At 65.3% G+C, this 24,113-nt stretch overlaps 1 protein-coding gene across 5 annotated transcripts; it reads left to right on the top strand.

Annotated features, from left to right (window-relative positions):
- The first annotated feature begins 275 nt into the window (after positions 1–275).
- RASA4B (RAS p21 protein activator 4B) lies at positions 276–23,915 on the top strand. Of its 5 annotated transcripts, none has more exons than XM_062180313.1 (22): positions 276–404; positions 4,707–4,763; positions 5,725–5,838; positions 6,163–6,224; positions 7,033–7,162; positions 9,065–9,146; positions 9,444–9,575; positions 9,698–9,789; positions 10,744–10,861; positions 11,073–11,223; positions 11,377–11,441; positions 11,674–11,786; positions 11,934–12,126; positions 12,206–12,343; positions 12,505–12,649; positions 13,124–13,290; positions 15,766–15,903; positions 16,570–16,705; positions 18,359–18,479; positions 20,715–21,053; positions 21,517–21,578; positions 21,671–23,161. In XM_062180313.1, the coding sequence occupies exons 1-22, from the start codon at positions 340–342 to the stop codon at positions 21,790–21,792; spliced, it is 2,742 nt and encodes a 913-aa protein (XP_062036297.1). In that variant the 5' UTR covers positions 276–339; the 3' UTR covers positions 21,793–23,161. The 5 variants fall into 5 exon arrangements, with proteins under 5 accessions (XP_062036297.1, XP_062036298.1, XP_062036299.1 ...); XM_062180314.1 differs by having other exon boundaries at positions 21,517–21,551; XM_062180315.1 differs by lacking the exon at positions 20,715–21,053.
- Positions 23,916–24,113: the final 198 nt, after the last annotated feature.

The following is a 24,113-nucleotide window of genomic DNA, read 5'->3' on the forward strand; positions in this document are numbered from 1 at the left end:
GCCTGCAGGGGCGCCGCTCTGCGCCCCGCGCGCCCGCACTGTGTCTGCGCCTCCGCGAAGGCCCCGCCCCTCTCCCGCCCCGGCAGCCAATGAGCACCGCGGCCCCTCCCGGCCACGCCCAGTCCCGGGAACCTCCGGCCGCTGATTGGCCTGCGCGGGCTCAGCGTCCCCCCGGCACGTGGGGCGGGGGCGGGGATGAATGGAGTGGAAGTGACTGCCCCGCCCCCGCGCCCGCCCCCTCCTCCCCAGGCGCCCAGTCCGGCGCCCGCCCGCCCGCCCGCTGCCCGTCTCCTGCCACCCGGGACCCTGGCGTGGGCTTCCCCGCGTCCTGGACTCGCGATGGCCAAGCGCAGCTCGTTGTCCATCCGCATCGTGGAGGGGAAGAACCTGCCCGCCAAGGACATGTGAGCGCGAAGGGGGGTGGGAGCCCCAACTTCGCAAGGGGCGAGGGCGCCGCCCTCCCGTGCGCCTGAGCTTTTCTGGGTCCCCCAGACCAGCCGACGGGTGGAGCAGAGGCGAGGGAGGGGCGGGGGTGGCCGCGGAGGAGGAAGAGGGCACAAGACAGGGGTGGGTGACAGCTGGGCAGGAGTGCCCATGAGGGCTGGGGAGTGGGGAGGGGGCTTCCCCAGGGGAAGGGGCTTCAGGCACCGGAACTGGCGCTCAGATGTCCTAGGTGAACTGCTAGGTGTGGCTGCAGGGGGCGCGGTGCCCCCTAGAAAAAGGGGGGTCTTCCTGAGCCGTTCCAGAGCCCTTGGTACTTGAGGGCATGACCCTGGCCAGGCTCTGGGTCCAGGGGCTGTCTCGGGGCTCCTGTGCGCATGGCTGGAGCAGTGGGGTAGGGTCAGGGGGCCAGGGTGCGGGTTGCAGGGACGGGATGGGCAGGTGGTCACCGTTGCTTGTGCCCTTAGCTCTACCTGAGTCACCCCTTTAATCCTTGAACCCCGCCCCCTTCATGGCCTTTCTCCTCGTCCCATTTTACAGATGGGTAAGCCGAGGTTCAGAGAGGGGCAATGCTCATCCCAGGAAGCTGAGCAGGGTTTGAAGTCTTGGCCTCTTGACAGGCGCCGACATCCAGGGCTCTCCTGGTCTCTGGCCAGATGTGGTGGCGGTGGGGACAATTCTCAGTGGGTGGCAGAGATGAGCTGCCCCTTCCCCGGCTCTCCGGCTTGGTTCTGTCGCTGTCTTCGTGTGCAGCTGTGGTAGTTTGCTCCGTTTTCGTGACCCGAGGGTTGAAATCCCTGTAGAGGGAGGGAGGGGGGGTACTGACAGCCTGGGGGCAGAGGAGCCTGGAGGCGGCCCCAGGTCCAAAGTACACTGGACTCCTCTGCAGGCTCCCGGGGTGCCCGGGAAGGGAGTGGGGGCGGGGCTGAGCATCTCTCTTAGGAACAATGAACCCTGTGAGCTTCCCAGCATGCTCAGCGCCATGAGCAGCTCCAGTTCAAGGCCCCCTGGGCCTGCCCGAGCTTCGCAGTTGCCATGGGAATGGCCAGGGAGGGGTAGGGGGGATCTCAAGGTGGGTTTCTGAACAGTGGGGGTGGGGTCTGTGGGGTGGGAAGGCAGATGAGCTCTGAGAGGGGTCTCGGCCCTGCCCTGTCTCTAAGCACCCACCCACCCACGCACACACACACACTGACACTGGTAAGTAGGTCATCGGTGCCTCCTCTGGCTGGTGGCTGCTCGGAGGAGCGGCCCCTCCGTCTGTCGCCTCCCTCCCCATCCGAGCAGCAGCTGGCCCAGGCTCTCAGCATCCCAGGGCACAGGGACGGGGCCTCCAAGTCCCCCTGGTTCCGGCCTCTCGCTCCTCGTCCTGTCCCCCACTCACGTGTCCTCTCCACCCCTGCCCATGGTCATTGGAGCTCGCAGGGCTGACGGCCAGCTCTCTCGGCCCAGCCCCTACTCCACCTGGCCAGCTCAGCCCCTGCTACAGGGCCACTGCCCTCCACAGCCTTGCCTGGCACAGCCAGGGGCCTCCTGCCATCTGCGATCTGTTCATCTCCCAGGCTCCTCCCCGGCTTCTCTTCCTCCCCAGGGCTCTCCCTGGCACCCTGGGCGGGTTCCTGGCTCCCGCGTGGGTGTAGCTGTTGCTGTTTGGCCTGGCGTCCCCGTGCCCTGAGGGACCTGGGCCACGGCTGGGAGACGGAGAGGTGTGGAGCACCTTCCCACCTCATCCTCTCGTGCCTGCGTGAGGCTGATGGGGAAATGGAGACTTGGCAGCAGGAAGCCAAGGTCACACAGCAGGTGGCTAGAGAGGTCAGGATTTAAATCCACTCTGTCCCCTGCAGACACAGGCCAAGGATCCCCACCCGCCCGAGGTGGCAGGCTGGCTCCAGGGCTCTGGCACCGAGCCTTGTGTTTGGCGGCTGGCACGGCAGTGGTGTGGAGATCACAGACGGCCTCCCCGGGTTCCTAGGCAGGAGTGGTGGCGAGCCCACCCCCAGCCCGGTTCCTGAGCTCCATCCGGGGCTCGCACACTTCTGAGGATGGGGAGCTCACTACCTGCCCTGCCTGCCTCCTTGCCATGTCCACTTATGTGATTTATTTTATGTGAAAGGCTGAGTTACAGGGAGGGAGAGGCAAAGGAAGAGAGAAGTCTTCCATCTGCTGGTTCACTCCCAAAATGGCCACAACAGCCATGGCTGGGCCAGACTGAAACCAGGAGCCAGGAGCTTTTTCCAGGTCTAAAATGCGGGTGCAGGGGCCCAAGCACTCGGGCCATCTTCCACTGCTTTCCCGGGCCATAGCAGAGAGCCGGATCGAAAGTGGAGCAGCCAGGACTCGAACCAGCGCCCGTATGGGATGCTGGTGCTGCGGATGGCTGCCTTTCCTGCTACACAGTGGCACTGACACTCACTCCTGGGTTTTTATTCCCCTCCGGGGCACCAGGCACTCTTGCACCCCTGCCCACAAGCGCCGGGCTGCTTCCCACCAGCCCCCAGCCCCAGGTCCCTGGGTCAGCCAAGCCTCACGGTGATCAGTGACCCACGGGCTCCCACGGCCCGTGGCCCTGGGGACGGGCCCAGGGCTATTTCGGGGTTTGCCCTCACCCTTTCTCCTCCAGAGCTGTAAACTGCCAAGGCCCTAAATATAGAGGTCCTGAGGTGGCCAGCCTGGGCCCACGCGGCCGTCTTGGGGAAGGAGAAATGAACCAGGGCCCCAGCCACAGACCGCTGTGAGAGGGAGGGTGCCCGGCAGGGCCAGGCCCCAGGAGCTCGCCGGGGAGCATGGGGGCACACAGGGCCTTAAACTTGGCATCAGCCCAGTCCTGACACGGCCCCTTCTGCCAGCTGCCCAGGTATCCCTGTCTCTGCACGTGTAGGCTCTTGACGTGCAATATGGTTTATTTATCTTGAAAGACAGAGACGAGAGTGCCTCCATCTACTGGTTCGCTCCCCACATGCCCACAACAGCCAGGGCTGGGCCAGGCTGAAGTCAGGAGCCGGGAACTCCATCCAGGTCTCCCACATGGAGGGCAGGGACCCGGCTACCTGAGCTGTTACCTGCTGCCTTCCCAGGGTTTGCGTTGGGTCAGGAGCCAGAGCCAGGACTCGAACCCCGGGCACTCTGATAGGAGATGGGGATGCCCCAAGCAGTGTCTTCATGGTTTGTGCCAAATCCCTGTTCTCCCTCCCCGACCCGGGAAGCTTTTTGCAGACCCCCGGTACGTGCACGCATGGATCCTGGGTCCTGCAGGCCAGCCTTGCACGTGGGCTGCACAGGGGCCTGGTGGCTTGAGTCCTGAGGGCCCCCCCCCCAGCTTTGGGCTGGTAGGCTGCAGGGTCTCTGGATTGGTGGCAGGGGGAGGTCTCGGGCAGCGCGAACATTCACCGCGCCCCTGCGAGGGATTGGCTCCGGGCTCCAGGGCAGCCACCCTGGGAGTGGGCGTTACGGTGCCCACTTGGAAACCGGAGCCCTTGGCATCTGCCTGGGTCGGCCCCGTGGCTTCCTCGGCTGGAAGAACCCAATTTGAAAAGGGAAGCAGAACTTGGAATTCCCCAGCCCCCGACATGTAAAATGCGCTTCCTTTTCGGGGAAGGCAGGCCAGAAGGGTGGTCCCAGAGGCTTCCACGGAGTACCCCTCTGATCCCCTGCACCCCAGGACCCCCTCGCCCTCCGCCATGCAACCTGAGACCCACGCCCCGGCTTTGCCTCGCCCGCTCTGCCCTTCCCAGATGGCCAGGAGCTCCTGGCAGGCTGTCCACGCACTCAGTAAACACTCGTGAGTCTCCGGTCTTGTGCCACAGCCCTGGTGAGGCCCTGGCAACGCACAAGTGGGCCCCACCCTCAGGTTACTCATAGTCAGATGGAGGAGGCAGCTGATGGCGGCAGGTTCCAAGGGAGACCACCCTGGGGCAGGAGAGGGCTCCTAGAGGAGGGGCCGGGGTGAAAGGCTCAGGGGGCAGAGGTGTAGCTTGCCTGGGGTGGGTGGGGGAGGGCCGGAGGGAGGAGTACCCTCGCCTCTGCTCCCTCCCAGGAGGACCGGTGAACAGCGCCCCCGACCCGGCCCTTGCCCAGGGAGGGGTAGCCCTGGTGCGGTTCCTGCCCTTTCCGATCCGTCCCCTCCCAGCCCAGCGCTGAGGGCCTTACGGAATCGGCGGGCGCCTTCCTGGCTTTTCTGGGGGTCCCTGAGGGCCCCTGGCAGGGGGTGGGGAGCTGCCCGGCAGGCCCCGCCCCCTCGCTGACCACGCCCCCTGCCTTGTGTGTTGCAGCACCGGCAGCAGCGACCCCTACTGCATCGTGAAGGTGGACAGCGAAGCCATCATCAGGTACCGCCCACTCCCTGGGGTTGGCGGGGGCTGGGGGCGGGCTGGGTGGGGCTGGGCCTCCCGCAGGGGGTGGGCGAGGGCTTGGAGGCAGCGGGTGAGAGAGCCGGACCTCATCCCTGCCTGGCACTGGGCCAGGGGCTGTGCACCTGCAGCTCACCTGCCTTCTCCCTGCTTTACAACCCCCAGAGGCAGGTGCTACTTCATCATGGCAGCCCATTGAACCCAGTGCAACAAGCTGGGCGCTGTATCATTAACCCCCACACAGCGGTGAGGGCCCAAGGTCACGGGCCTGGACCTCAGAGCGCGCGCCTCCTCCCTGGTCTGGTCCTGGCTCTGGGTCGGGGCCTGTCCTACGCCCGCCCTCACCCAGGCCTCTGCCCCCAAGTTCCTAGCCGAAGCTGCTGTGCTGTGCTGCCCACCTGAGTGCCCATGGCCCGCCCCTAGCCAAGGCCGCCAGGCTCCCGGCTGAACAGGGCCTCCGTCTTGCTCCACAGTCTCTCCAGAGCACGGACGCAAGAGGGGACAGGACACGGGGGCTCTGACTGTGTCCATACAGACAGGGCAACAGGCCACAGAGCTCAGATGGCCTGCCCCGGACTGAGCCATCATCCAATGCTTGAGGGTCTTAGCCCCCCGCCCAGTCTTAGGTTTGGCCCTTGCTGGGTGGAGCGGGGAGGCCTGGTTTGTGGTCCCAACGTTTCCCAGGGGTGGTCTCAGTCTCTCCCAGTGTGAGATGCCCGTGCCCCATGAGGACAGTCCGGGAGTCATGATGGGTGGTGGGTGGTGGGGTCTGGGATGGGAGGAGAACACAGCATCAGATGGCAGAGCCGGATGTTGGTACTGGGGTTGGGGAGGAGATGTGGGGAAGGCAGGCTCATGTCACACAGCACCCCCTCCACCACCTTGTCCCAGTCCAGGCCCTGGGTGGCCCCGGGCGGCTGCTGACGGTCTGCTCCTACAGGACAGCCACTGTGTGGAAGACCCTGTGCCCCTTCTGGGGTGAGGAGTATCAGGTGCACCTGCCGCCCACCTTCCATGCTGTGGCCTTCTACGTGATGGACGAGGATGCCCTCAGGTGGGTGCGCCCTGCTCTTCGCTGGGGGCCACTGCAGCTGGGGAGAGGGTGTGCACATGGCCCATCACGTGTGTGCGAGAGCGTGCATGGGGCGGGGCAAACACTTGGCATGTGTGTGGCAGCTGTGTTGGTCCACATCACACGCCCCCAAGTGTCCAGCAGGCAGGATCCTGGGTCCAGCTCACTCGGGCTACGCTGCAGGGGACCGGGGTGTCGCCCTCCCTGTCCCCTCCGGGGAGCCCTGAGCTTGGTGGGAGCGGGTGCCGGGCCACAGGGGGCAGCGCCGCAGCCCTGCCTGGCTCTGACTCCATCCCCACCTTGCAGCCAGGATGACGTAATTGGCAAGGTGTGCTTCACGCGGGAGACCCTGGCCTCCCACCCCAAGGGTAAGAGCTCCCCTCCCCTCCCAGACACCTTCCCCCTGGGTCGCTCAGGGAAAGTCGTTTCCACCTGCACGGAACCCTGGGCCGGCGGCATCTCCTGCACCCCCCATGCTGCCCCCAGATTGGGACGGCTCCTCCCCCAGGGCGAGGTGTCCCCTGAGTGCGGGGTGCCGGCTGCCTCTGTACCCCAGGGAGTCCCTTCCACCTGGGCCCCAGTGCCAAGTCCACGGGGTTGTCCGATCCAGGCTGGAGACCCCTTGGGCTCCCCCTGCTGCGGGTTGTGTGCCTGCCCCAGCCTGGCCTTGTCTGAGGGCTCACCCCGGGAGCTGCTGGGTGCTCTAGGCTCTGCCACCTGCTCTGTGGCCACTCACTTGCTTCCCCCAGCACACACCTGCTCCTGTCTGCGAGCCTGCTGACTCCTGGCCCTGCCAGGCCCAAGGCCTCTCCTGCCCGCAGGCCCAGCCAGCCCTTCTGGGGTCCAGAGACCCCTGACTCTCCTCCAGCAGCCCCAGGGGAGCGAGAGCCTCTCTCTTCCTGTTTTAAGGCGGGGGAACTGAGGACAGAGGTGGCACCCCCAAGGAGGCAGGCTCAGGACCCCCAAGCACAGCGCAGCCCCGTAGTGAGGGCATGGACCCTGCGGGCCAGTTGCTGCTGGTCAGCTAAGGAGCCTCAATTTCCTGCCTGTCACAGGGGATCAGGTCAGGGAGGTGGGGTGGGGAAGGATCCCGTAGCGCCTGGCGGGCGGAAGGTGAAGGGGCGTAGAGGGGAAGCCCCCCCACCGCTGCCGCCGCACTAAGTCACAGCCCCGCAGGTTTCAGCGGCTGGGCCCACCTGACGGAGGTGGACCCCAACGAGGAGGTGCAAGGCGAGATCCACCTGCGGCTGGAGGTGGTGCCGGGGCCCCGGGCCCACCGGCTACGGTGCTCTGTGCTGGAGGCCAGGTGAGACCGGGGCTGGGCAACGGGCAGGGGGTCCCTGGTCCCCCACCTCCCTCTCCCGGGGACAGGGCCTGCTCCCTCCAATGCTGGCTCTGCACACAATGTCTGGGGAGGTTTTCCTGCCTTGAAGGGGTGACTCTTTGGGGGAAGGGTGAGGTTCCAGCAATGGTACGGGGGGGCCCAGATGGGAGTCCACAGCCCCCATGCCCCAGGGCTAACGTTGAGCTTCCCTGGTGTAATTCCACTGTGACCTGTGTGTGTGTGAGTGGTGACCGGGCAGCATTCCCTCCACCCCCCCACCCCCCCACCGTGGGGAGGCAGTGGCTCAGAAGACTCCCTGGGCCTGAGTCACCTGTGCCAGGGCCACCCCCGCCCCCGTCCCCGCGGTATTTTTAGCTGTGGATCCACTCCTGTCTGGGTCTGGGTGTGAGTCACACATACTCCCTGGGAATCGCCTTCCTTTCCCACTCGGAACCCGAGCCCTAAGCCAGCAGGGGGCGCCCCCAGCCGGCCAGCTCCCCCCCTCACTACCATCCCCCCCCAAGCCCACTGGGCAAACGAGGAGGGGGCGGGGTTTAGGAAGGCAGCCCGGGCTTCATGTGTGTCCTGCGGCTGGGCAGCCCTGTCCCACGCTCCCTCCAGCCGCCCCGGCCCCTCCCCTAACCGTGGGCACCAGGCTCACGCAGACACTGCCCAGCCCTGGGATGCAGCCCCAGCCACGGACATCAAAGAAGTTCCTCCTGGGCTGGCGCTGCGGCTCAATAGGCTAATCCTCCGCCTGCGGCACCGGCACCCAGGATTCTAGTCCCGGTTGGGGCGCTGGATTCTGTCCTGGTTGCCCCTCTTCCAGGCCAGCTCTGCTGTGGCCAGGGAGTGCAGTGGAGGATGGCCCAGGTCCTTGGGTCCTGCACCCGCATGGGAGACCAGGAGAAGCACCTGGCTCCTGGCTTCGGATCAGCGCAGTGCGCCGGCCGCAGTGGCCATTGGAGGGTGAACCAACCACAAAAGGAAGACCTTTCTCTCTGTCTCTCTCACTGTCCATTCTGCCTGTCAAAAAAAAAAAAAAAAAAAAGTTCCTCCCGGCCACCCCCGCCCTCCCAGGAGCTCTGTTCCTGGGGACATGGAGGCCAGGCCAGGCCAGGCAGCCGCTTTGCAAGTCTCAGCGGAGAGGGGCGCTGTGGGCAGAGGGAGGGATTTGTCTCCCCTTGGGCCTCAGCAAACACACATCAGGAGCCCTGTTTGCCACAGATGGAGGAAGAACATCTTCCTATTCTAGGATTCTCCACGTCCAGCTTCGGGAAAATCTGTTACTTTACTTTCTTTTTATTTGGAAGGCAGAGAGACACAGGTCTCCTGTGTGCTGGTTCCTTCCCTAGATGCCCACCGCAGGCAGGGCCCAAGGCCAGGAGCCAGGAGCTTCACCCACGGGCTCCCGCGTCGGGGGCACTTGAGCCCTCAGCTACTCCTCCCAGGCGCGTCAGCAGGGAGCCGGGTCAGGAGCGGCGTTGGGGCGTAAAAGCATGCACTGTGGTACGGAGAGCAGGTGCCCCGAGCGGCCCTCAGCCAGGCGCCCAACCCTGCGCTCCCAAGTGTGAGGTCGGCATGGGAGAGGCGGGCGGTGTTTACGGCAAGCAGGGGGCGGCTGGCCCTGTTCTCCCCGAGGGCTCTGGACCCACAGCGGCCCACGCAGGGCAGGGTCCGGGCAGGAAGCTGGCAGGTGATCGGCCACTGCTCCGTCTGGGGGAGCCACGGCTCCCTCCTCCAGGTGGCCATGTGGGGTCCCTGGGGTGACTGCTGTGGGGATGCTGGTAGCCAGGAGCAGATCGGACTGGGACAGGGTCGGGGGTGCGTGCTCGGGTGACAAGCGAATGATGGCTCTCCTTCGACGTCCCCCCCACCCCGCAGGGGCCTCGCCCCCAAGGACAGGAATGGTGCATCTGACCCCTTTGTCCGCGTGCGCTACAACGGCCGGACACAGGAGACCTCGGTGAGGGGCCTGGGGGGGATGGGACCCTCAGGGATGCTGCCTCTCCCCCTCACCAGCCCCTAGGAGGTCACATTGGCACTGCCTTTTGGAGGGGTCGCAGGGGGCCCCAGCCCTTGTGGCTGCAGCCCCTCTGGCCATGCTGGACAGGAGAGGAGGGGGATGGTAAGAGCCCACAGCTGCCCACCCCGCTCCCCACCCCTCCAGAAAACAGCCAGGTGGCGGGCTCAGTCCTGGGCTGGGGGCGGGGGGAGACACAGAGGACCCCGCCCTAGCCCCGCCCACGCCTTCCTGGGCTAGATTGTGAAGAAGTCGTGCTACCCCCGCTGGAACGAGACCTTCGAGTTTGAGCTGGAGGAGGGGGCGGCTGAGACGCTGTGTGTGGAGGCCTGGGACTGGGACCTGGTCAGCCGCAACGACTTCTTGGGCAAAGTGAGCTCAGCCCCTCCCCCAGGCTGCACCTGCCACACACCTGGCCCAGGGAGGACCGCTCAGGACCAGGGCCCCTTGGCAGGTGCCCCCTCCCATGCAGCCCCTGCCTGCCCTGCCCCCAGGTGGTGGTCAGCGTGCAGAGGCTGTGGGCAGCCCGGCTGGAGGAGGGCTGGTTCCGCCTGCAGCCCGACCAGGCCAAGCGGCGGCGGCATGAGTGAGTACCCGCGCGTGGGCAGTGGGGTTGGGGGCCTCAGGGGGCTGGGCAGAGGGCTCAGGACCCAGCCCCGGGTTTGTAGACTTGCCTGCTCCTCGCCTTCCCCACAGCTCTGGCCTCTGAGCTCAGAAATGCTTTCTGCCTTCTAGAAGTTTCTAGAAAGAAAAACAAAACCCTCAACCCTTTCCCTTTAAGGGCTTCCTTGCAGACCTCCCAGATGAGGGCTCAGGTCCCCAGAGTCGTGAGAGACACAGGTCTGACTCCTCCCCGGGACTCTCTGGGAGCAGACTTGCTCTTAGCTAACACAGGACAGCCACTTAACGCTGGACTTCGGCTTGACACGAGCATGCGTAGGGTAGGGATTTCCAACATAAACTTCCTAGAAATATTCCACTTTCGCTGGATGTCCCGTGCTGTGCCTTCGTTAAACCTGACAGCCCTATCTGGGCTGAGCGCCCCACACCCCAGGATGCCTTAGCCCTGTCTCCCTGCGCCGGGCCCTTAGGCAGGTGCAGGCCAGGTGGCCAGGTGTGCATCCAGCCTAGGGCCCATCTTGGCGGCTGCTGCTGTGCCGTGCAGAGGGCAGAGGAGGGCTTAGAGAAGTTTAAGTTTCCATCAGAGCGAGGAAGCTGGGGCGTTAGGTCTAACCGGGCCACTTGCTTAGTCTGCTGGAGCCTCGGCGTCCCTGGCAGGTGGCGCCGGGATCCGCTGGGGGACTTGTTCGGGGCAGAGTGTGGATGGGAAGGTTTGCAGACAGGTGGCAGGGAGCTAGGGCTTGAAGACCGATGGAGTTCCCGTGCAGTGCCGGAGCAGGAAGCGCATGGAGCGGCCTGGCACAGCCTGGGCAGGTGGCGGGCGGGATCGGGGAGACTTGAGGTCGACCCGGAGGGGAGCGACCCCGGGCAGCGGGTGGCCTGTGTCCCTGGTGGAGAGGTCACGGGCTGCCCGTTCCAGGGGCAACCTGGGCTCCTTGCAGCTGGAGGTGCGGCTGCGAGACGAGACGGTGCTGCCCTCTAGCTGCTACCAGCCTCTGGTGCAGCTGCTGTGCCAGGAGGTGACGCTGGGCGCCCAGGTGAGGGGGCCCTGGGGGCAGGCGGGCGGGTCCAGCGGCAGTGGCCGGTGTCCCCTGTCCTTCTCAGGATGAGAAGGAACTGGTCAGGGCCCCGCGTCGTGCGCCTGGCCACTCCTCGGCAAAGCGCCCCTCCCGGGTCCCCTGGGGCTCTGCAGGTCTCTGAGCGGAGGGGGGGCCTCCCAGCCCTGCCGCTCCCCGCTGCCTCCCACAGGGCCCCGGGCAGCTGATCCCCATCATCGAGGAGACGACGACTACCGAGTGCCGCCAGGACGTGGCCACCAACCTGCTCAAGCTCTTCCTGGGGCAGGGGCTGGCCAAGGACTTCCTGGACCTGCTGTTCCAGCTGGAGCTGGGCCGCACCAGTGAGGCCTGGGAGGGAGCCGGCGTTGGCGGCGGTGGTTGGGGTGGACTCATAGGGAGGCAGGGGAAGCAGCTATGGGCAGAGGTGGGCAGCGGGGTGGGAGCCCAGGCCCTCTGTCCCCGTCCCCCCCGCCCACTGGGACATCTGCTTGCAGGCGAGGCCAACACCCTGTTTCGAAGCAACTCTCTGGCCTCCAAGTCCATGGAGTCCTTTCTGAAGGTGAGGTCGCCCGGGCTGTTGTCTCCATTTCATTTCAGAGCTGGGACTGAACCATGCCGCCTGCCTGCGGCCCCCGGGGCCCTGTACGGCTAAGAATGCCACTGGCGAAGCGGTGCACGGGCTGCCTGCTCCAGCACCTGGCTGCACCCTGGGCGGGTCCAGCTGCCGTTCCCTGGGGCTGGGGGCGTGGGGAGGGGGAGGCAGGACCAACGCGGCTCGCGGTGGCCCCCAGGTGGCGGGGATGCGGTATCTGCACGGCGTGCTGGGCCCCGTCCTTGACAGGGTGTTTGAAGAGAAGAAGTACGTGGAGCTGGACCCCAGCAGGGTGGAAGTTAGAGACGTAGGGTGAGGCCTGGGGGAACCCCGGGGAGGGGGGGAGGGGGGTGTCTGGGCTTACCTGCCGTCACCCTGCCCACCTGTGTGTGTCGTTCTGTGTCCCCCGTGGCCGTGCTGCCCGCGACCCTCGGTGCCCACCCGCCCCGGCTCTCGCAGGTGCTCCGGGCTGCACCGGGCGCAGACGGAAGCCGAGGTGCTGGAGCAGAGTGCGCAGACGCTGCGCGCCCACCTGGGGGCGCTGCTGAGCGCGCTCTGTCGCTCGGTCCGCGCGTGCCCCGCCGTGGTCCGCGCCACCTTCCGCCAGCTCTTCCTGCGCGTGCGCGAGCGCTTCCCCGGCGCCCAGCACGAGGTGCGCGGTCCGCGGGGGCGGGGGCGGGGGCGGCCAGCCCAGGGCCCTCCCGGGACCCAGCGCCCGCTCTGCCCCCCAGAACGCGCCGTTCGTCGCCGTCACCAGCTTCCTGTGCCTGCGCTTCTTCTCTGCGGCCATCATGGCTCCCAAGCTCTTCCACCTGCGGGAGCGGCACGCGGACGCCCGCACCAGCCGCACCCTGCTCCTGCTGGCCAAGGTGCGGCGCAGGGGCCCCCACCCCGGCCCCGGTGGTCTCGCGTGGGCACTCGCGCCGAGGACGGGTCTCGATGCCCACTGAGGCTGGGGCGGGTGCGGGGGAGTGGGCTGCGGCGGCCCTTGGTCCTGCCTGCTGTCACCCCACCCCACCCCCCTGCCCAGGCCGTTCAGAACGTGGGCAACATGGACACGCTGGCGTCCAGGGCCAAGGAGGCGTGGATGGAGCCTCTGCAGCCCACGGTGCGCCAGGGCGCGGCGCAGCTCAAGGAGTTCATCACCAGGCTGGTGGACCTCGAGGAGGAGGAGGGTGAGCGCGGCTGTGCGTGGCCTCCGGTCCCCCTTGGCCCCGCCCCTGGCCCCGCCCACAGAGTCCAGTTCCCCTTTGCACCGTCCCCTGGCCCCGCCCACCTCCACCCACAGTCTCCAGTTCCCTTTGCTCCGCCCCTGAGTCCTGGCCCCACCCACTTCCACCCAAGTCTCCAGTTCTACTTTGCCCCGCCCCCTGAGCCTCTCTCCCCGGCCGTCTCCATCCAAGTCTCCAGTTCCCCCTTGCTCTGCACCCTGGGCCCCTGGCCCCACCCACCTCCACCCAAGTCTCCAGTTCCCCTTTGCTCCGCTCCCTGGGCCCCTGGCCCCGCCCACCTCCATCCAAGTCTCCAGTTCCCTTTGCCCCGCCCCTGGGTCCTGGCCCCACCCACCTCCACCCAAGTCTCCAGTTCCCCTCTGCCCCGCCCCTGGCCCCGCCCCTGCCTGAGCTCAGGCCCCGCCCTGTGCACCGCAGAGCTGGACCTGCAGCGGTCTCTCAGCCTGCCGGCGCCGCCCGTGAAGGAGGGGCCGCTCTTCATCCACAGGGCCAAGGGCAAGGGCCCCCTGGGCTCCTGCTTCAAGAAGCTCCACTTCTCCCTCACCACCGAGGCCCTCAGCTTCGCCAAGACGCCCAGCTCCAAGGTGGGAGTCCCCACTGCCCCCGCCCCTTACCCAAGCCCCCGGGGCAGAGGAGGCGGCCAGGCCCCGGCCCCGGCATCCCACTGCTCACTTCCAAGCAGAGAGGGTCTGTGTCCAGGCCTGGGCTGCAGCCCCGGCCCAGCCGTGTGTGCCCAGGGCAAGTGTCTCACCCGCTCTGGGCCCTGGCTCCCCGGCCTGCCCGCTCGGGTGGGTGGTCCCTGCCTGTTGAGACTTAGACCAGGTGGTCTCTGGGGGTCCAAACCCAGGGCCCGGCACCAGGCACCATGCTGGCAAGCTAGAGGCAGGACATGCCCTGGGCCAGCCTCCCTCTGGCTCCGTCCTCCCACGAAGGGGCGGAGAGCTGCGTACCCTGGCCACAGCCTCTCCCGGCTTAGGGGGGTGGTGTGCGGGGTGCCCGGCCCAGCCCCCAGCAGGTGAGAGAGGCCTGGGGGCGGGTGAAGGAGCTCCTGGCTCTGCTCTGTCGCCTCTGTCCTGTGTCAGGCCCCGCCCCCTGCCCTGCTGGGCCCTGCCGCCAGTGGGGGCCGTGGGCTGGGAGTGGGCGTTCCCTGAGTGCCTTGGGTCTCTTGGGCTGCTGATGGGAGCAGAGAAAGCAGGGGCTCAGGTGGGAGCACAGATTCTGCTTTGGTAAATTGAGGGCCCCTTGGGGACGTGGGGCCAATGAATCCATTCATTCATGGTTACTGAAGATTTATACGAAAGTCAGAGTTATAGAGAGAGGATGTGAGACAGGGAGGTCTCCATCCGCTGGTTCACCCCCCAGATGGCCACAGCGGCAGGGGCTGGGCCAGGCCGAAGCCAGGAGCCAGGAACCCCTTCCGTGTCTGCCACATGGGGGCCGTCTCCCGCTGCTTTGCCCGGTGCACCAGCAGGGAGCTGGATTGGAAGTGGAGCAGCCGGGACTCGAACCGGCGCCCATACGGGATGCTGGCCTCTCAGGCTTCAGCTTAGTCTGCTGCGCCACGGCGCTGGCCCCCATTTGATTCATTTTTAATGCGTGACTTTGTCCCACGACGTGGAGGGCTAAGGTACCTCATGTTAATTTTCCTAAGCGCAGCCTGGTTTTGTGATAAAGGCAGACCCAGCCGGCGTGAGTCATCAGTGGACAGCCTTTTCCTCTGATAGCCTGCTACACAGCCCCGAAGGCTTCTGGAATGGGTGTTACGTTAAAGTCTTTTTTTTTTTTCCTTTTTTCTTTTTTTTTTTTTTGACAGGCAGTGTGGACAGTGAGAGAGAGACAGAGAGAAAGGTCTTCCTTTGCCGTTGGTTCACCCTCCAATGGCTGCTGATCCGAAGGCAGGAGCCAGGTGCCTCTCCTGGTCTCCCATGGGGTGCAGGGCCCAAGCATCTGGGCCCTCCTCCACTGCCTTCCCGGGCCACAGCAGAGAGCTGGCCTGGAAGAGGGGCAACCGGGACAGAATCCGGCGCCCCAACCGGGACTAGAACCCGGTGTGCCGGCGCCGCAGGCGGAGGATTAGCCTATTGAGCTGCAGCGCCGGCCACGTTAAAGTCTTATAACTTAACGATTACAAGTGATTGTTTTTATATTTAATTATTTGAAGAGCGGAGAGACAAGACAGAAATCTTTCTCCGCTTCAGTCCCCAAATGGCTGCAACAGTTAGGGCTGGGCTGGGCACTCCACTGGGGCCTCCTGTGTGGCGGACGGGGACCCGACCCTGTGAGCCGTCACCCGCTGCCTTCCAGGGCCTGCTGTAGCAGGAAGTGGGAGTCCGAAGCGGAGCCGGGGAGCCGGCGCTGCAGCACTGTGGGTAAAGCTGCTGCCTGGGACGCCAGCATCCCACACAGGCGCCGGTTCGAGTCCTGGCTGCTCCGCTTCGGATCCAGCTCTCCTAATGCACCTGGCGGTGCATAAGAGAGTGGCCCAAGTCCCTGGGCCCGCACCCGTGTGGGAGACCCACAGGAAGCTCCTGGCTCCTGGCTTCAGCCTGGCCCAGCTCTGGCCGTTGCAGCCATTTGGGGAGTGAACCAGCAGGTGGAAGATCTCTGTCTCCCTCTTTGTTAACTCTGCCTTTCGAATAAAGAACGCTTTAAGACAAGAAAGAAAACAGAAGTAGAAGAGCCGGAAGTCAAACCTAGACACTGACCTGGGATGTAGGCATGGGACCAGGAGTGGATTTTGGATGCACGGCTCTCTCTGTCATGGTGGGCGGGAGGGCATGGCATGGCTCAGGACTCTGACCATGCAGGTCAGAGGCGCAGGGCCTGGTCCACGGCTGGCAGCAGGCCTGGGAGCAGAGAAAAGGCTGTGTGGCCAGCCACTGGGAGGAAGGCAGCCAGGCAGTAGACCGGCAGCAGGCCTGGGCGGCCTGGGCTTCGGGCCTGAGCCGGTCACTCACGCAGCAGGCTCCCAGGAGAGGCTGCGCGCAGCCCAGCAGTGGGCGCGTGGGGTGACCCCTGCTGGGCCTCTCAACCTTTCTCCCGCTGCCTGCCTGTCGCAGAAGAGCGCCCTCGTCAAGCTGGCCAACATCCAGGCGGCCGAGAAGGTGGAGGAGAAGAGCTTCGGCAGCTCCCACGTCATGCAGGTCATCTACACGGATGACGCGGGCCGGCCCCAGACCGCCTACCTGCAGTGCAAGGTGCGTGCCCGGCCAGGGGCTGTGCGTGCGTGTGCGTGCGTGTCCATCCTGGGAGGCCGGGGCCTGTGGCTGTCCGGGGCATCCGTGGGGAGCTCTGTGTGTGTGGCTCAGGGTGCCCGGGTGGGGGCCAGCCTGTGATTTGGAGCCTGCCCGGGGCACCCATTTCTGGGACGCTGTTCCCGCACACCTGGGCAGGTGGTGGTGCGGCCCACCAGTGCCCCCTCTCAGGGTTGATGTGCCAAGTCATTCGTCCCATCCGTCTGCTCTAGTGCATTGTGCACCTGCTGGATGCATCTCGGTGAAGGGCCCCCCTGGAGGGGCCTGTGTCCCAGGGGAGAAGGCGGGTCAAGCGGAGTGCCGGGGAGAAAGTCCGGGGATCGGGACGGGTGGGATGGCAAGCCAGGGGCGTGTCTGGGGCAAGGACTCATGGGAAGACTGAGGTCCCAGGGGCCGCCTCGACGTCTTCCTGGGAGTGCCTGTCCGTGGCCGGTGGGGAGGAGCACACAGGCGCAGGGCCTGCTGGCGGGTCTGGAACACCCAGGGATGGGGCCGAGGGGGCTGACATCCAGCCCCGTGCCCTTGGGTGTGGTGCAGGAGCTCCCGGGAGGGAGGGCTTCCTGGAGGAGGTGACCTGTGAGTGGTTCACCCTCCATGCGTGCCCTCCAGTGTGTGAATGAGCTGAACCAGTGGCTGTCGGCACTGCGGAAAGTGAGCATCAACAACCCCGGCCTGCTGGGCTCCTACCACCCCGGCGTCTTCCGCGGGGACAAGTGGAGCTGTTGCCACCAGCGGGACAAGTCAGGTGGGAGTGGGGCCCCTCCCCTGCCCCATGTCCGTCAGTGCAGGCTCCGGCTCCCAGACCAGGCCCCTGCACCCCGGCTCCCTGCCCTGGGCTGGGAGGCAGCGTCTGAGAGCCTCTGGGCAAAAAAGGGTCCGGGACCGGGTGACTTGGGAGGTGCCACGTGACATGGTGACAGCTCGGAGGAGGCCTGGACGCTCATCACAGTCCCTGGGTCTCCTGGCTTCCCAGGCTCATGTGACGGGGACCCCTAGGGAACCCTTGTATTATCCAAGGAACTTCCTGAAGAACCACTTACCCACGGAGCACCCTCGTGGAATTCCGTTACCCACTAAGCCAAACACCTGCCCCCAGAATCCCGTTCGTAAGGGCCAGCCTGCTGCTGGAGCTGGCCGGGGGAGGGCGGTGGGGGCAGGTGGGTAGATGGCAGAGAGAAAATTCTAGAAGGACTCTTGGTGATGATGGAAGTGGTGCAGTACCCCGGCCCCTGGCATATATGGCTGCTGGGCACTTGAAATGTGGCCGGGGCAGCCAAGGAGCCAGGCCTCAAACTTGCACGATGTTATTTGATTGTAATGAACTTAAGTAGCCTCACGTGGCTGTGACTGCCGCGTTAGCACACACTCTTTAAAAATATTTGTTTATTTGAAAGGCAGAGTGACGAGAGAGAGAGAGAGCGAGAGAGAGAGAAAGAGAGAGGGAGGGAGGGAGAGAGAGAGAGAGAGAGATATCTTCCATCCACTGGTTCACTTCCCAAATGCCCCCAGCGGCCAAGGCTGGGCCAGGCTGAAGCCAGGAGCCTGGAGCTCCATCCTGGTCTCCCACATGGGTGCAGGGGCCCATGCACTTGGACCGTCTTCCACTGCTTTCCCAGGTGCACTAGCAGGGAGAAGGATAGGAGGCAGAGCAGCCGGGACTGCAGCCAGCACTGGGATATGGGATGCTGGCGTCACAGGCCGTGGCTAACCACTGTACCACACCACCCGTCCCAGATCTGGAACTTTCCAACTCCCTCCCTCCCTTAGGCTCTGCAGAGCAGACTCAGACCCCGTGCCCTCGTCCTGTGGGCCAGGCCAGGCCTCAGCCACCAGAGCCCAGCGTGGGAGAGGCCAGCCTGCCCCGCCCCACCATCCCTGCTGCCCCAGCACAGCCCTGGCTTTGCTGCTGGGTGGTGGGCGGGGCTCGGTGGCTCCCGGTGGCCCCTTGCAAGGGTCTTGCTGGTGGGTGGCCCTGAGCTGCAGCCTCTGCTGTGCCCATCCCAGCGATGCCCTCACTGTTTGGTGCAGGGGGGCTCCCCGGGGCCCAAGGGGCGAGGCTGTCCCTCAGCTTCGCAGAAGAGACGCGGGGGCTGGGAGGGGGCAGGTGACAAGTGGCAGGGGCATTTCAGGGCCCGAGCCCCAGCGGCCCCGCCCCACACACCGTGACCTCCCAGAGGTCACGTGGCTCTCCCCGCGTGGTGTCCTGCACGGCCCCTGTGCTCCGAGGTCGTGGATTGTGTAGTTTGGAAGCTGAACCCGAGAGGAGCTGCCGGCCTCGGGGAGCGGGGAGCAGGACAGAGTGGGCAGGCCGGGCCTCTGGGGCCTCGCTCCTCACAGGAAGTGGCCGGTGGCGGTTGCCTGGTGCCCGCCCCTAACTCTGCCCTCTCTCTGTGTCCAGACGGGGGCTGCGACAGGACGCGGTCGCGGGTGACCCTGCAGGAGTGGAGTGACCCACTGGACCACGACCTGGAGGCCCAGCTCATCTACCGGCACCTGCTCAGCGTGGAGCCTGCACTACGGTGAGGGAGGGGCCGGGGGCAGCGGCTGGGATCCAGGCCCCCCCCCTCCCGGGTGGAGACCACAGTGGCCCCTCTGCCCGCCTCCCCCTGGTGCCCCCAGCCTCAGCCAGCTTAGAAAAACAGGACGCTCTCTGCTGTGGCCCAGGAGTGCAGTGAGGATGGCCCAAGTCCTTGGGCCCTGCACCTGCATGGGAGACCAGGAGAAGCATCTGGCTCCTGGCTTCGGATCGGTGCGGTGCCATTAGGGGGTGAACCAACAGAAAAAAGGAAGACCTTTCTCTCTGTCTCTCTCTCTCACTGTCCACTCTGCCTGTCAAACAAAAAAAAAAAAAGAAAAGAAAAGAAAACAGGAAAGCAACTTTGTTTTCAAAGGTTTACTTAGTTACTTCTTTGTAAGGCAAAGTGACAACAGAGAGGGATGGAGAGTTGATCTGTATGCTGGTTCACTCCCCAAATGCCCACTCCAGCTGGGGTGGACCAGGCTGAAACCAGGAACCTGGTACTCCATCTGGGTCTCTCGCATGGGTGGCAGGGGCCCAAGCACTTGGGCCGTCCCATATGGGATGCCAGTGCTGCAGGTGGTGGCTTTATCCACTGCACCACAGCCCAGCCCCCCCCCAAATACAATTTTAAGAAACAGGATGCCACAGGGCCAGCACAGTGGCACAGCAGGTAAAGCCTCCGTCTGCGACACCCCACAGGGGCACCGGTTCGAGTCCTGGCTGCTCCACTTGCAATCCAGCTTCCTGCTAATGGCTGGGCTCAGCCCTGGCTGTTGCGGACATCTGTGGAGTGAACCAGCAGATGGAAGATCTTTCTCTGTAACTCTACCTTTGCACTAAATGAACACACAAACCTTAGGAGGAAAGGAAAGGAAAGGAAAAAGGAAGGAAGAAAAGAAAGAGAGGCCGGCGCTGCGGATCACTAGGCTAATCCTCCGCCTTGCGGCGCCGGCACACTGGGTTCTAGTCCCGGTCGGGGCGCCGGATTCTATCCCGGTTGCCCCTCTTCCAGGCCAGCTCTCTGCTATGGCCTGGGAAGGCAGTGGAGGATGGCCCAAGTGCTTGGGCCCTGCACCCGCATGGGAGACCAGGAGAAGTGCCTGGCTCCTGGCTTCGGATCAGCACGATGCCCCGGCTGCAGCGGCCATTGGAGGATGAACCAACGGCAAAAAGGAAGACCTTTCTCTCTGTCTCTCTCTCTCACTATCCACTCTGCCTGTCAAAAAAAAAAAAAAAAAAAAAAAAAAAAAAAAAAAGAAAAGAAAAAAAAAGAAAAGAAAGAGAAGGAAGATGCCAGGCCCCTTCTCTGCGTCTCTGGGCGGGCTCGGCCCCAGGGCGCTTTAAGGCCAGGGGTCCCTCACTTCCGGGGCTGGCACTGAGTGAGCTCCTCCTTGCTCCTCCTCCAGTCTCCAGGGCTCGTCTGGTCTCTGCACAGGCTTTGGCGCTCCCTCCACCCCGCCAGATGCACCTGCTCCCCGGGAGTGTGGCCCTGGTCGCTTTGCCATCCCCTCCTCTCCTTGATGGCATGGCCTAGCGCACTGCACCCCCACCCCCATCCCCTTGTCTGGTGACCTCATTGTCCACCTAAGGGCTGTGTCCACCTGCCCATCCCCTCCCCTCCCCGCCATGTCCATGAGACCCTGTTCCAGCTCCCCTCCACGTATAACCCCTGCAGGATTCAGGTTGCTGTGTTGATCTTGTGTGGCCAGGAAGGGGCAGAGCTGAGGTTGGAACCCACGCCACCTGGTTGCCCCGCCCCCACCCCCTGCCGGTCCCCTTTCACAGTGGGCCCAGCTCCGATCCCCGGAGCTGCTCCCTCCTCGCTGCCCCCACTCAGCCTCCCTGGATTGGCTTTTTTTTTTTTTTTTTTTTTTTTTGACAGAGTGGACAGTGAGAGAGACAGAGAGAAAGGTCTTCCTTTTGCCGTTGGTTCACCCTCCAATGGCCGCTGCGGCTGGCACACCGCGCTGATCCGAAGGCAGGAGCCAGGTGCTTCTCCTGGTCTCCCATGGGGTGCAGGGCCCAAGCACTTGGGCCATCCTCCACTGCACTCCCAGGCCATAGCAGAGAGCTGGCCTGGAAGAGGGGCAACCGGGACAGAATCTGGTGCCCCAACCGGGACTAGAACCCAGGGTGCTGGTGCCGCAAGGCGGAGGATTAGCCTATTGAGCCGCGGCACCGGCCTGGATCTGCTTCTAAAACCTAACACGGATAATTTTCCTCCCTTGCATAGAACCCCAGCGGCTTCCCACACATGTGAAACCCGGAGGCGGTGCCCTGGCCGGCTGCCCCTCGGCCTCGTCTCCTGCCACCCTCCTCCCACGGGCCGAGCCTGCCGCAGCCCCCCGTGCCGTCTCGCTGCATGGTGGCCGTGCCACCCCAGGCCCTTTGCACTTGCCGGAGACGCGCTTGCTCAGCCCTCCCCCGCTTCTGTCCCCATCAGCTGTTTGCTCATTTCCTGCTTGTCGCTTGACCGCGCTGAGCTGGTGCCCACTGCTGGAACCCCAGGGCTGCTCACAGGGCCTGGTGTGGCCCAGGCCCTCAGCAGATGCTGGACAAGCGAAAAGCAGATGTGAGGCTGGACAGGGTCTCGCGGAGGGTGCCGCAGGGAAGGGGGGCAGCGTGGAGGGAGGGTGACCACTCGGTGTCCCGGAAGCTGCGGGGCCTGGTCCCCCGGGGCCAGGAGTGCAGCACAGAGGGGCACAGCCCTTCTAGAGCAGATGAGGGAGACAGCGAGGGCTGAGCCAGGAGAAACCCTGGAGAAGGAGCCCCGAGCCCGGCCGGCCATGGCCATGCATCTTTGCTGTGTGAACCCCATTAGGAACGGTGCTTGAAGTACCACTGCCTCCTATCCCTGCGGGTTTGAGCCCATTTGCAAGGGGCCTTCTGGTCGACCCGCAGATAACTAGAGTCGGCCCCCCACCCCCCAGGGCTACCTGTGGCCTCTCTGGGTCACCTGCAGCCCTGGCGGCGGCGGGGGGGGGGGGGGGTGACCTGTGGTTGCCGGCCGGCCCTCACTCTGTCCTGTCCCACAGGGAGAAGTGTCGGGAACTGAGTCGCCCTGGGGAAGGTAGGTCCCTCAGTCGCCCTGGGGAAGGTAGGTCCCTCGGCCCAAGCCCCGCACCCGTGTGGGCGGGGGTCCTCAGGCCCTAGAGGCCACGCCTGCCCTCACAGCCCCTCTGCCTGCAGCCCCTGAGGGCTCCCTGGCCCAGCTGCTGCGGATCCTGCAGGACCTGCGCGAGGCCCATGGCGCCCTCCTGGCCAGCACCCTGCCCACCGAGCCCAGCCGCCTGCTGGCAGTGCAGACCTGAGGCCTGCCCCGCCGTCCTGCCTGGTGCCGGGACACCGCTGCCGCCGTGCTCTCGGGCCCTCCACCTGGTCCCTGGCGTGCAGGAGCCAGGGACGAGAAGCCCCGGAAGTCAGGAGCTGGCAAGGCGCAGCACGGCTGACCTTGTGGCTCCAGGGGTCTGGGTCATCCTCACTCCCCTGCGAGGCCTCCTCAGCCTTTGCTGCCCCGGGCCAGGCTCTCCAGGGACACCCCCCTACCCCGCCTTGCCAAGGGCAAGTCCAGCCCAAAGCCACCGATGGAGGGTCCCCACCCAGGTGGGCTGCTCTCCCAGACCCCGGAGACCAGGCCTCCACCTGAGCGCCCCCTGGTTCCCAGCCCCCAGCCCCATTCTCCCCTCACTGCCTGGCCCCGTGGTGAGGGTCGCAGTGTTCTGTTGCCGACAGACAATAAACCTGCCGTGACAGCTGAGGCTCTGGGCTCTTGGGATGAGGGTCCAGGGAGAGGACCCTGAGGTCGCTGGCCCAAGGACTGTGGCACCCCCTCACTTGGGATTGGGGATCCTCTCTCTACCTGGCTGCTGTCCCCACTGTATTTATGGGCCCCACCCCTACCCCTCACAGGCCACAGAGCCCCGTGGGCCTTCCCAGCTGCTGTCCGCACCCAAGCCCCTGGCCCCAAGATGCACGAGCACCCCTCCCCACCGCCATGCACACGCAGGTGGCACCTGGCCGGGCCATGTCTGCTCCCGCTGCCAGGGTGGGCTCCAGCTGTGTCCACAGTGACTCAGCGCAAGGCACCACCCCCAGAGCCTTCAGCCCCCACCCCCTCCTCGACCGGCCCCAGCCCATCCCTGGGCCCCGGGGTTTGTCTGATGCCCTCGTCACCAGGGGCCCCCACGCTGGTCCCACTGTCTGCCAGGGTGGAGTCCAGTCCATGGCCCAGCATCCTGGGAGCTGGCCTGCCTGCCCTTGGTCAGTTCCTCTGGGGCTTTGCCAGCGCCTCCTCCCCCACCAGGCCCTGCCCCCTGCCCACCTGGAGCCCCCACGGCCTCCTGGGGCAGGATGACGTCACTGGGTCACAGCAGGTGACAGAGGCAGGGTCCCTCACCCCATGGTGCCCAGGCTACACCCTGAGCCCACCCCGCGATGACCAGCAGAGGGCCACTGCCTGCTCTACAGTCAGACTGAGTGCAGGGTGGGTGGGGGCTTTGCGCCTCCATGCGGGGCTCAGCCAGCCTGCTCCCTCACCCCAACATCCCCTTTCCCCGCCCCACCCCCGCCCCCGGCGCTCACAGCCTTCAGCCTCCCTCCCAGAGCAGCACGGAGAACACAGTGCATCTATCCATCCATCCACGCCTCACTTGTTAGCCCATGGCATCTCTCTTTTTTTTTTTTTTAAATAAAGATTTATTTATTTAAAAGTTGGAGTTAGAAGGAGAGATGGAGCGCCTTTGCTGGTTCATGCCCCAGATGGCTGCAACAGGACGAAGCCAGGACCCAGGAGCCTCATCCGGGTCTCCCACGTGGGTGCAGGGCCCCAGCACTTGGGCATCTTCAGCTGCTTTCCCAGGCGCATTAGCAGGGAGCTGGATTGGAAGTGGAGCAGCAGGGACACGAGCCGGCGCCCATACGGGATGCCGGGGTCCCAGGCCACCGTGCCGCAGCGCTGGCCACTCCTTTTTTCAAGAGTAGTTGTGCCGCTTGCCAAGCTGTTCCAGACAGGCCTGCCCCCCAGTCTATGAGGGACGGCAGTGGTCACGCCGTCCCCTCGTGGGGCACCCCGCATGGACCTGCAGAAGAGTCTCTGGGGGTGTGCAGCTTCTGGTGAGTGGGGTCAGCACTTCCCTAGGAGAGCAGCCGTCCATAGTGGTGGCCGGGATGGTGACACCCCTAGTGGGGGGAATCCCCTGCTCTGGACCCTGGCCGGGCGTCACCTCCAGGTCTCCGTAGGGCAGCGACCTAAAGTCTTCCAGGATGACCCGGGAGGGCGCGGCTCATTACCCGCGGCCCCCAGCAGAGCGGCAGTTCCCAGGTACTAAGTGCCCCTACCCCCAAGATGATGCGATTCCCGTGGGGGCTCCAGGCTGCCATCAGGGTCCCGGTGGTTGCTCTGAGCCCCCAGTCCCTGTTGGCCCAACAGCTCCGGGAGGGCCTTCGGTACCAATCAGGAGCTCAAGGCGGGGCAGTGCACCTGTATCCCTCCACCCCCCCACCCCGCCACACCTGCCGCACCTGCTCCTCCCAGCGCTCACCCAGCTGCCCCTGCTAACAAGACGCCGATGACCAGGGCCTCGTGGCTGTTGGCCGGGTGGGTGCCTTGGAGGGGCCGTCCATGCCTATCACT

This window comes from Lepus europaeus, chromosome 21, assembly GCF_033115175.1.
Source record: "Lepus europaeus isolate LE1 chromosome 21, mLepTim1.pri, whole genome shotgun sequence".
NCBI classification, from domain to species: Eukaryota; Metazoa; Chordata; class Mammalia; order Lagomorpha; family Leporidae; genus Lepus; species Lepus europaeus.

What these genes read in the sequence shown, in the direction of transcription:
- RASA4B (XM_062180313.1), top strand. Translation starts at nt 340, where the DNA reads ATGGCCAAGCGCAGCTCGTTGTCCATCCGCATCGTGGAGGGGAAGAAC. An exon ending in TGCTCTGTGCTGGAGGCCAG is followed by an intron (nt 7,163 to 9,064) that starts GTGAGACCGGGG and finishes CCCACCCCGCAG; the next exon opens with GGGCCTCGCCCCCAAGGACA. An exon ending in CCAAGACGCCCAGCTCCAAG is followed by an intron (nt 13,291 to 15,765) that starts GTGGGAGTCCCC and finishes TGCCTGTCGCAG; the next exon opens with AAGAGCGCCCTCGTCAAGCT.